Source organism: Leptonychotes weddellii, chromosome 8 (assembly GCF_054177405.1).
Source record: "Leptonychotes weddellii isolate Sample4059 chromosome 8, ASM5417740v2, whole genome shotgun sequence".
Taxonomy (NCBI): Eukaryota; Metazoa; Chordata; class Mammalia; order Carnivora; family Phocidae; genus Leptonychotes; species Leptonychotes weddellii.
Genome location: NC_138376.1, coordinates 98,422,547 through 98,435,323, shown reverse-complemented (window position 1 = coordinate 98,435,323; position 12,777 = coordinate 98,422,547). Strand labels below are relative to the sequence as shown.

Genomic DNA, 12,777 nt, shown 5'->3' with positions numbered 1-12,777 from the left:
AATGTCTGTCTATGCCACTATGGCATTCATCAGGCCAGGAACATTTTTTTTTTTTTTAATTTCCTGTCATTTAATTCAGTATACAGTATTAGTACTTACCCTTGAAATTTAAAATGCAAAAAGTTTTTAAAAAATGTTTTATAAGAGATTTATTGATATGCCCTATGTGTTGTAAATAGATATATGGTACCTCTTAGATTAGAATTTACTATAAGCTGCAGTAGAAAAAAAATCATCTTTTAAAAATTTTCTTATCAATCAAGTCAAGTGGACCAGTAACTATTTCCAAAACTCTTGACTGATCTGGCAATGATGTGCAACAACAAATAGTAGGGGTTGACCCCCTTCTTTTGTACAGATACTTCCAGTGGTTATAGCTAATCAGAATCCTGGAGTCTAAAATTAACCATGGCTATGAAGGGCAGCAATTAAGGTCATTTGTCTTCCAAATGAGCCAATGTAGGTTCCATTGGTAGTTTAAATTTATATACAGAGACCACTCACACTATTATAAGGGGCAGTGGGGGCCCTGAAGGCATGGGTTACAAAGCAGTAAGTCATTTTGGGTTTGTGATAGCAAATTATATTTTGAGAAAAACTTTCCCCTTGGTATATGAAGATGCATTTCTTAGCAACCTTTTTTTCATTGATTAATTTTAAATTAAGACGTACATCATTTTCCATGAAAGCATTTATAAAGAGGCTATTTTAGGATATTTAAAAGACATCATTAAGCTTTCAAGCTGCTAAGTTTGATTATTTTAAAGGATTGATGTAGTCATAAGAATGAGTCAAGGATGCCCATATACATATTCTGCTTTCGAAAATGGTTATTAGGGCTGTAATGTCATCTGAACATCTCTGATCTTGCCTTCTTTGCTTATCTCTGTCATTGACGAGGAATGCAATTTTTATTCATATATAAGCTGCCAAACTTTTGTTAAAAAAAAAAATGAATTCCTTGTTTACAGAGACAAATTTATAGGCCAGAAGTTTACCACTCCATAGTTTGCTGTTTGGTCAGATAATTCACTGAATTTCTTCACAAAGATCCCCATGGAAACTAAACAAATAACTTACTTGAAAGGAGACAGGTTATTGGTTTTTCTCATTAAACCCGCTGCTGAATTTTCATTAGTTCTAATCCATTTTCTTTCAAGATTAGACATACAGGCCTGTTCTTATTTTCATGAACTGAATAAAACTAAGTATGTTGAGTTTTGTGTGCCTGGATATGTAGGTTGAGAAGCAAAAGTAATCATTCTACTTCTGCCATAAAATTACCCCTGGAAAAAAACCTAAGAAAAATGACTGATATAAAGGGGAAAGGCTACCTCCATTTATTTAAAAAAAAAAAAAAAAAAAAGGTTATTAAATAAAGTGGAAGTGGTGAGAGTGATTATAGGCTAATCTGATCAGTTTTACGTTTTAGTTTTTTCCCTCCTTTTAAGCCATAATAAGTGTGTATGAAAGTAATCTAAATAAAGTATGGAAGAATATATCACTGACCTCAAACACTTTTAGACCCTATAAAGCTTTATATGTTTCATTTGCTATTTCAAATGTTCTTTCAAAGTGTTCTTTTCAAGAAAGGAATTTGGTAAGATTTAAATATTAACTTCACCTTTTTGAACTCGCATTATGAAAAAAACAATTTTTACTCTTTCCCTTCTCCACACTGAAGTTACTAAAATCTATTTAGATTTTAGATGGTATGTGTATTTCAGGAAAGCTTCACTCTACAAGTATCTTTCACTATTTTTAATCTTTCAAAATCTGTGCCTCAGCCTTCCTTCTGAGGCTCAAACTGGTTTCTTATTCAAACAGAAACTACCGATAGAAATTCATTTTATGTGAAAATTTAACGAGAACAGTCAAAAACAGGAGTACCAATTATTATTAAGAGTGCCGATTACATATTCAATATAATCTTTCCTTTTCCAGCACAATTCTCAATTTTAGCAAATCTGTGTAGAATGTAACAATAATCTTTCTCTTCTTCTTTTAGGTGGCTGTACTTTTGATGATGGTCCAGGGGCCTGTGATTACCACCAGGATCTATATGATGACTTCGAATGGGTACATGTTAGTGCCCAAGAACCTCATTATCTGCCACCTGAGATGCCTCAAGGTGAGAATCATTCTGTTTACCCAGTGTTGGGGGAATGGCTTTGGAATATGTATCATTTTCTTACTTTAGGTGTAACACAATCATTTGTTACAGTAAACTACTGTGGACAAGCTACTTGACCACATCTAAAAGCCTTATTGTTGTCTTTGCCTTTCCCTCAGTAACTTTTCTATAATCCTTTATTCTTCAAGAATGCTCATTATGTTTTTGTTATCTTTGACTGGAAAAATATAAATATTTGTGGGGTTTTTTTTATTTTTAAGAAATTTATTTATTTGAGACAGAGAGAGCATGTGCAGGGAAGAGAGGCAGAGGCAGAGGGAGGAACAGGCTCCCCGCTGAGCAGGGAGCCTGACGTGGGGCTCAGTCCCTGGACCCCCGAGATCAGGACCTGAGCCAAAGGCAGATGCCCAACTGACTGAGACACCCAGGCGCATCTGGTTTTTTTTTTTTTCTTCCTATTTAATAAAAACGCAAAATGGAAACAAAAGCAAAAAAAAAAAAAAACCCCATAAAAGCATAACAAAATCATTTTAAAATAATCTAAAATGTAAAATCAGCTTACTTAGTGCCTATTCAGTTAAATGACGCGGGTTTAGTCCAATCAGACTGAAAGGAAAGATTTATATTCCGTGATGGGGAGAAGCCTTATCTCATTGTTTCTCTGCTCTCAAGCATGCAAGTGGCTCTGAGAAGAGGCAGCCTGGAGACAAAATTGTCAAAGGGAGAAGGAGGTCTTTTCTGGGTAAATTTTAGGTAAACAGCGCTGAGCCCTGTTCATTCTTTATCTAGACCTTGATATATCCTTTGATTTCTGGTTTTGTGATACAATACATCTTCTTACTGGTTAAGCCACTTTGAGTTGTGTTTTCTCTTACTTGTGAAAAACACATTAACATACAGTAGCAATATAGACATACCATTTTATAATGCTATCATTTATTAGTACTAGACTACAGACTAAATATAAGTGCCTTCAGTTCTACATATTAGTTTGGGACTAATTCCAAACCCTGTATGTATGTATGTGTGTGTATATATATATATATATATATACACACAGATCTCCTGTGTGTGTGTGTGTGTGTGTGTGTATGTTTAACAATAACTTATTGTAAAAATTGAAAATGTCAACAGGAATACTAAAATATAATATTAAAAAGCATGAACTATTTTACTTCCAATATTTAGAAATAAATACAGCTTATAACTATATATTACATACAGCCATGTATATATAATGATATACAATATAATATTTAACAACATAATATATTAATATGCCATGTAGTAATACATAATCATTATGTAATTATTATATATAGTCATATGTAATTGATAAGCTGATTACCTATTGCTAATAATTTAAGTTTTAATTTGTTTTCAGTACTTTTATTATGATATTTTAAAAATACTTTATAATTAATTTTCTACAAATTCAGAAAGACCTTCCTGTAGTGAGTGAATTTTAGAAATGACAATTTTAGACTAGCCTTTGGAGATGAAAATGTCAATTCAAGTGAACCAAGGAAGAAATAGCATTTCTGAATTTACTAACTTATCTGATACATAGAGCCAAAAAGCTTCTGAATTTACTAACTAATCTGATATATAGAGCCAAAAAGCTTAAAACCTCAACAATAAGCAACAGTGCACCATTAGTACACAAAATAAACAAAACCAAACCTAAAAATTACATTTCCAAATTATGATCTGGAAAAGAATAAAGTAAGTATATTCTTTGACAAGTTCTTTTTGGTCCACCTTGTAATTTGTGTTTTGAGAGTAAGGTGAATTAAATCTGCTTTCTGTTTTAAATTGTCACGTTCCATGGCTGAGTAGGCAAATGGTTATCTTTGAAGCTGAACTGAGCTGTATTTTCTTGCCAGAGGAATAAATTGGTACTAGGTGGCTGACGCCCTTTGCTTCTTATGTTTGCCCCCTGTGTTACCAACAGACCCATTTAGTTTTGTGCATAGGTTTGTATTTCTCTTTCAAAGGTACATAACCTTATTTTCTGCATACATTTTAATTGAAGAAACTCCTGTAATATTTCACCTGAGCTTTCTCTGTGGTATATTTAGAATTTTTTTTTTAATATATAAAATTAAAAGGGGTGGGCTGGGATGCACACATTTTGACTGTTTGTCATCAGAGAATAATCAGAAAGATGTTGATTTATGGAAATGTTACCATTGTTAATTACCATTGAAGATGGATAATGAATAGCTGAAGAGATACTGCTCAGATGACCTTGTTGGCTCACCTCTGATGAACAGCTTAATCGGTGGTTACAGTACAGGATGATATGCACAGAAAATGAAAGTGTTTGAAATTCAGCCACATCTTCCAATTAATAGGACATGAAGTAATTAATCATGCAGAGGAAGGAAAAGGTCATGGCTACTTTAGTTTTGCCAAATGTGACTTGTATTTGGTCTTTAGAGAAAGTGAAAGAAAGCACCCTTGTATATCTTCTTTTATTGTTCTCTTTTCACAGTAGATACCATTTTTTTTCCATTTTCCTTCTGATATTTCTTTAAAATGCTTCTGATATTTCTTTAAAACATTGTTCATGAGTTATAACAAAAAGGAGACATTTATATTTATCCTGTTTAAATTTTATGAATGATCCATTTATTTTCAAATAGTCAGGCATGCTTACTTGTTTCATTTATAAAACCAACCAACCAACCAACCCAAACCCTCAAACCTTTGGCAACCCTAAAGTGAGAAGGTTAGGTCTCAAATGTAAACTTGTTATTGATCTATTGATCTCTCTAGACAGACTTGGACATTGTTAATTGCCTTCTATTTATTGACCATTTTGGACTGGAAATATAGAAGGGAAGAAGACAGATAGGGTGGACAAATAGATTAGGATAGTAGAAGAATGAAGATGGGTAGAAAACAAGAGGAAGGAAGAAAATTATTTCTTGAAGATATATTGCTGTCAATAATTGTTTAAAATGCTCTTCAGCATTTCCTAACCCCCACACTCCCTTTGTCAAGTGACAATGATGGTGACTGAAAGGCCTGCTAGGTGCATTAAAAATAGCATGCAAAAGAATTAATTTAGGCCATTTAGTATTAGGATAATGGCCAAAAATCATAGGAAAATAGGAGCACCTCCCCAGTCAGTCACTAAGGATATGTGAACTAAAATCACAATGAGAAACTACTACACACTCAGCAGAAAGATGAAAATCAAAATTTCAGGTTTTGTAAGAGTATAGAGCAAGTAAAACGCTCAGACACTACTGGTCGGACTATAAATCCTTACAAGCACTTTGTATAACCTAATGACCCAGTAAATCCATTCTTGGGTATAAACCCCTTAGAACTGAGTACATATGTTCTCCAAATGACATGTGCAGGAATGCACCAGTGCTCATAACAGGGTCGAACTGAAAACAGTGCAAGGATATCTGTTAACAGTGCAGTGGATAAATTTGCATTTATGGTGGTGCATTCATATAAGGGAATAGTACACAACAATGTACACGAATGATCTATTGCCATATGTGATGTGGATGAATTTCACAAACATCACCTGAAGGAAAGAAAGTGGACATAAAAGAATATGTACCCTATTTCATTTATGTAAATTTCAAAGCCAGGTAAAACTGTTGATGATGTTAGAAGTCAGGGTATTGCTTGCAGGAGGGGCTGCCAGGGATGAGAGATCATTAGTGCTTGGAAGATAGCCTGGAGGGCTTCTGGTTGGCTAGTACTGTATTTCCTGTCTGGATGGTGTTTTCATGGGTGTGCCTGAACTGAAAAATCACTGAGCTATATCATTGTGCGCTTGGTACTTTTCTCTCTATGTATATCTTATTTATTAATAAAAAGTGGCAGAAAATAAAGCAAAATAAAGCCAGTGCTCACAGAGATGCTATGGGAAAACTAAACAAATAAAAAATGTTACCGATTAAAATAAAAGATGTATCATAGGCCATCTCAAATGGACTCAAACTCTTTTCCATCATTCTGGATCCATGCCCCGACATTCAAAAATACTATGGTCTCTGAGCATCTGAGCCTTTGTATGTTCTCTTCCCTTTGCTTAGACAATTCTCTGTCCACTTATCCACTCACCGAACTCTTACACATTCTTACTGTGTCTATTCAAGTTCCATCTATGTTAGAAAGATTTTTCTGATGGGCTTGGAACTCTCATATTTCTTCTGTCCTCATTTCTGAATGTTTTCCACTGTAGTTTGTACATATTTCAATTGAGCCGTTATAATATCATTGTATATGTCATTCTCTCCTCTAAACTCTAAGTTCTTCATGAGCATAAGCTGTATTTTTCTTCTTCGATTTCCCAAGACACTATTTCATTTTATTTAGGCAAAAATGTCAACTTATATAATTTTTTTTTTTAAATACTTTGGTCAAGGATGAAACAAAAAAGATTTTTCTTTCTCTTGCTAAAAATTTAATTGAATAAAACAAATACCCCATTTCTGGAACATTATATTCAGTTCAGATTTTAACACATAATTATTAATATTTGGCTTTTGCCTTTATAAATGATTTTACTTATTTATTTCAAATATAATTTTAAATGTTGTTAATACTACCAAGAAGGAACTCCCTTTAGGTTTTCTCTCTCTCTCTTTTGTCTTTTGCAAGTCAAATTAATCTCAATCTAATATGGAACTAGAAATTATTCTTTGATCTCAAATACATCTGTGTCTGTGACCTTGTTTGTCAGATATTCTTTTATGCTTATGACCTCATGAAACAAACTCATTTGACCATTTTACTATACGTTCTGTCCTAGATCTGAGATTGGGGATCATGATTGAGATCTCAGTACATTTGTCATCTACTATAATTATAACTGTGTTTTTTATTTAACAGCTTTTTGTAAAATGACTAATTGAATTTTAGTTTAGAGTCTCTAGAGTACCCATTTGATAGTATTTAAAATTATGACTACATTGTATCCCACCTTCAGGCTGGTACTTTTCACTAATAATAATGTAAATCACTCTACAGACTTCCTTTCATAAAATGCATACATGCTATGTATACAGTAAAAGATAAAGCCCTCTGTCATTAAATTAATCTGAAGATTGAAGTAAGAAACCACTCCTCCTTTGTTATAAAACCTAGTGAGGTTTTATATTCAATAGTTTAAGAACCTACTAGATCTCAATTCTGGTCCTTGTCAAGCCCCCAAACTAAAACATAGAGAACAAATAGCATTACATAGAAAAGGATGAGGAATGAACAATGCTGTTAAGAAATGTATCTTTATATTAATTTATTACATTTAGAACTGTGTATCTTTTTTTTTTTTTCCATCTCAGAGTTTAAATTAAACATGAATTATTAGCGGGGTTGTTAAAATAAAGGTTGCCTTCTTCAAATATTTATTTGGAGGGACTAAGTGTGTTTATGTATTCAGTAGGGAGTGTGCATGGGACACATGATTTTGTGCCTGGATTTCTTCTGATAGTGTGATGTTTAAAAGTCAAATAAAACATTGGGTTCCACAGTTTGATTCATACGATAACATTTTATAGGTTATACAGTTCCAGCTAAGTTTTCTATGCTAAGATGATAGTGTCTTCATTTTATTTATTTATTTATTTATTTATTTTATTATTTTAAAATATTTTATTTATTAGAGAGGGAGAGAGCACGAGCAGGGGAGAGGGGCAGAGGGAGAGGGAGAAGCAGGTTCCCAGCTGAGCAGGGAGCCCTATATGGGGCTTGATCCCAGGACCCTGAGATCATGACCTGAGCTAAAGGCAGACACTTAACTGACTGAGCCACTCAGGCACCCCGATAGTGTTTTGGTTTTATAAGAATATAATTTACTAAACGGTGTTATTATGTATGCAGTATATCACATTTTGATATACCTCAGGAGAAATTTCAAGGGAGTTTTTGCATTGACTTACCATTTCTAACCTATAAGTCTGTCTCTCTGGGAACCTTAATCACTCATTAAAATGAGTGGATTACCTTGCCTAACCTTTTCATCACTCTATTATGGACAATTGATAATAAGACACATGTTTCTACGAAGGTCATAGCTGCCAAAAATCTCATACATCTGAATGAACAGAATTGTTTGACAGCAAATTTACCAGAGTCAAAACATGGCAGAGATGGTAGAATAAAGTGGTATATAGTGTTGGTAAATAGAGATACTAAGTTTCAGTATTGTGGCTGGTTTTGTTTGTGTTAGAGGATAGAGCAAATCAGGCCAAAATGTTGGTTTATTTTCTTTTTGTAGTCTAGTTATCATTGTCTATTAATATGACTAAAGGTGTGCGCGCGCCTGTGTGTGCGTGTGTGTGTGTGCGTGCGTGTGTGTGCATGTGTACCTATACAGTTGTCTTAAGGAGAATTGAGAGATGGGTGGTAGACAAAGGACAGGGAGATGAGGAGAGAGAGGGGAAGAGTAAGAGAATAGCTTCACATCAGTTCATTAACACAGATGGGAAAACTTCTAAGTAGTGGATGTAGGCATTAGATTCTAAAAAGGTGACAGAGCCTGAAAACTTTACAAGTTTTAAACTGTAAGGCCATGCATCATTCAATGATTTTGAGGTTTTCTTTTAAATAATAGAATTCTTTTTATGAAAATAATATTTCCCAATACTCACGTATGTAAAATCAGCCACAGGGAGCTAATGGTCCTAGAACCTGTTGCTTTGTACTCCCTACATCCCTACCCCTACCCCCTTCTTCTCCACTACCCCAGCTCCATCCAGATGGCTTCTGTGAAAACACAGAGATAGAAGTCTCCAAGGAACACTTTGAAAACAATGGTTTGGTGCACATTCAACATGAAATGTGCAGAGATGAAGGTACTTACTACCATTAGCTACGGCTTATTGGTGGCTTACTGGGTTTTACTATACCAGGGACATGATATATTTTCTTAATCCTCACATGAGCCCTACAAATTAGTGACATTTTAGAGATAAGTAGAGTGCATAACTTGCTTAAAGCACCCTCCCCCCCCCCGCCCCGCCAGGGATGGGATTTGAACTTAGGTTCATCTGTCTAATATCAAAATTACTCTTGCCATAGTATCATCCTATTTTGTAATTGTAGTGTAGCTGACACGTTTCCTTGAGTTGCTCATGGACAGTTAAATCCACTCTATGATGGGGTATTGGTTTTGATTTTTTACTATTTCATTTAAAATACCATTTCCAAAATTTAAAAGCTGTAAATGATTCTCTCTTAATCTTTGCATGAAATGGACTCTGAGACTTGTTCAGAATTGTGGCTGAGCTTTAGGGTTTCCTACATGAGACTCTTAACCCGTAGGGAGATACTTTGTCCTCTCTTTGATTTACCTGTATGTTATTTTTAGTTAGTTGATGAACATTTGCCGCATGTCTGTCTAAGCAGACCTTTGGAAACACATGTATTATCTGCTGTGTCATTAGAGCACATATGGCAGAAGAAAAATTCATGGACTAGAGGAATCAGACTAAAGTTTAGGGTTTGAAAATAATTTTAAGACTTTGTTTGCAGTGGGCTATTTTAGGACTGGAATTATGGGCTTATTTCAGTGTGTTTTTCCAAACCATGTTATCATGTATCTGTTGGTGCTTTTGCCCTCAGCATAGAGAAGATAGTTTACCACATTTGAGTTGCTTATTAAAAACAGTGGGAGGGGCGCCTGGGTGGCTCAGTTGGTTAAGCGACTGCCTTCGGCTCAGGTCATGATCCTGGAGTCCCGGGATCGAGTCCCACATCAGGCTCCCTGCTCAGCGGTGGGTCTGCTTCTTCCTCTGACTCTCTTCCCTCTCATGCTCTCTGTCTCTCATTCTCTCTCTCGCAAATAAATAAAATCTTAAAAAATAAATAAATAAATAAAAACAGTGGGAGTTGGAGGCAGTTCAGGGTCAGAGAGAGAAAGGTGGTAATGGACTTCATGAAGGGTGAAACGCTTCTTGAAGGCTGGTTTTTAATGTAAGGACTATTACCCTTGTGGACATAAATGCAGCATGAAGAATGTCTAAATTACTGTGGACAGAAATGGCATGCTGAGACAGGAATATTTTCCTGATATTTCAGGTACATAATGTATCTAAGTTAGATAGGTCCCAATATATCTCAGTGGAAAAAAACAGGCTAGTATTAAAAAAAGAAAGAAAAGAAAGAAAAAAATTAATGCTGGTGTCAGGGCTAGAGAACTTGCAGCCTCTTAAATGAATTAGGATAGGAATACAGAGTAATTTCAAAGACTATACAGGTACCTTAAAATCAATACATAGTCGAAAGAAACAAAATTACTTTTCCTTGGGGGGAGTGTGATCGAAAGTGTCTTGATGACCTTATACTTTTCCTCTCCAGAAGCTACCTTGCCTCATGGTGGCTAAGAAATTCTCTTAGTCGGGGTGCCTGGGTGGCTCAGTCATTAAGCGTCTGCCTTCGGCTCAGGTCATGATCCCAGGGTCCTGGGATCGAGCCCCGCATCGGGCTCCCTGCTCAGAGGGAAGCCTGCTTCTCCCTCTCCCACTCCCCCTGCTTGTGTTCCCTCTCTCGCTGTGTCTCTCTCTATCAAATAAATAAATAAAATCTTTTAAAAAAAAGAAATTCTCTTAGTCTCCGTTTAAAGGCTTATTATCTTTCAAACACAAGAAGAATGCCAAGAAAAGAAAAATATACAAAAAACCAAAAGATAAGTGATTAAATTAGAGATTATTTAAAAAAATATGTGATGTTGCTTATCTTATAGTTGATATTGTAAAAAATGTAGAGCTATGCTTATGGACTTGTCATTACATAAAAAGATGCTTTTTAAATCTTGGAAGGTTGTCAGTTTTCAAATCTAATTTCTGCGGAGAATACCACGGTATTTTGTACAGACATCTTCTCCCTCCCTCGAAGAGCAAGTTATTGGTTGGGAAATATCTCTCAACAAAAAATGAATGTTTTCTGTACTTGGAGTGCATGACAACTTATAAATGCCAACAGCGTCATGAACTCTTCACCTAGAGACATAGATTAGAGAGAGAGAGGCTAACGTGCTTCTTGCGGTTGATGAGAATAAAATTAAATAGAACAGTTCTACAAATTTCATTTCATATATTTCTGTACCTTCTCCTTTACCCCTGTTGTTAGTTGGTGAATTAAGTAGGAAAGTGGTATGTCCATTTGGCTATTCAAAAGTTACGTTTTGAGTGTATGATTTTTATCCAAGCCAGGTTAGATGCTTTCCTGACCACTTTTATCTAATCTCAGGCATTTTTTTAAATCTGGCATTTCACTTAATTTTTATTTATTTTATTTTATTTACTTTTTATTATTTTTTTAAGATTTTATTTATTTGAGAGAGAGAGAGAGAGTGAGCTGGGGCTGGGGGTTGTGGAAAGGCAGAGGGAAAAACAGATTCCCCACTGAACTGGGAGCCCCACGCGGAGCTCTATCCCAGGACCCTGAGATCATGACCTGAGCCAAAGGCAGATGCTCAACTGAGTGAGCCACCAATAAAAATTCACTTAATTTTTATAAAAGCCCTTTGAGGTACATATTAACCTCACTCTATAGATGAAGGAAATGAGGTTCAGAGAGGTGAAGTAAATTGCCGGAGGTTTCATGCCTTGGAAAAGTCAAGGTTAGGAATCCAAGTATGTAGAAACAGAGGAGGAAAAGATCCAACTTTTGAAGTCTATATAAACAAGTATAAGTAGAGATCCTTCTTTAGAGACTGCAGTCAGCTGCAGGGCTGACTTGGAAGCATAGTCAAAGTTTATCTCTTATGCTTTCTCCAGCTCCAAGTAATGAAGAGCCCAACTTAAAATGTCTCTAAACAATAAGGAAAGGTGCTTTCACATAACAAAAGGTCCAGGATTGGCTTTGTTGGATTTGTCTATCTGCTTCTCCATTTTGATAGGTCATCTTTTTACTTCAGGCTAGCTCCCCCTCATGGGTGTCAGATCTGCAACTATTTTAGGTATTAACTTCAGAAATGAAGAAAAACAGGTTGTCTCTTCATTATGTCTGTTTTTTTGATAAACCTAAAGAACTTTTCTGAGGTGCCCATCAATCGATTTATCTTTTTGTCTAATTGGTCAAAATTATGTCACATATCCATGCCTAAAGCAATGAGTGATGGGGACAATAAGGCATGATTGGCTTATACTTCCAGACCCATCCTCCTCCCCCAGTTGGAGATGAGGCTGAAGTCAGTGCCAGCTTCCCCTGAGGCACATGGCTGGCCAGATTGTAATGGGATAAGAATGGGGTGGATATTACATAGGTAAACAATAGCGCCTGAACAGAACTATTCAATGTAGATACAGTAAGATGGATATGTAGGTAGTAGAATTTTGAAGCTGTGGAATTTAGAAGAGTGGTTGAATAAAGCATTTGTTAGAGCAGCATGACATTTTCTAATGCATTGTCAGCCTAGTGTTGGTTTTTCCTTGATTTCAAAGCATTTACTCGATCTGTAACTTGAGAAGTGGGAAATTTTCATGCCCTCAGTAAATTTATTTTAGCTTTCTCACGTGCAAATGTTACTATTGAGAGTTTTTTTTTAATTGTCTCCTGTTTTGCCCTTGACTTTTATGACGTAGAAGAAATAAGGTAATATACTTTATAAAAAACTCAAAACCTAAAAATGAGGGCGCCTGGGTGGCTCAGTTGGTTGGGCGACT

At 35.4% G+C, this 12,777-nt stretch overlaps 1 protein-coding gene across 4 annotated transcripts in view; it reads left to right on the top strand.

Moving 5' to 3' along the window:
* The window catches only part of PTPRK (protein tyrosine phosphatase receptor type K), a 532,644-nt gene that overhangs the window by 129,403 nt on the left and 390,464 nt on the right, over window positions 1-12,777 (top strand). For all 4 annotated transcript variants that reach the window (XM_081828970.1, XM_081828968.1, XM_081828967.1 and 1 more), the window contains exon 2: window positions 2,009-2,131. In XM_081828970.1, coding sequence (XP_081685096.1) covers window positions 2,009-2,131 — 123 coding nt within the window. The remainder of the gene's footprint in view (window positions 1-2,008; window positions 2,132-12,777) is intronic.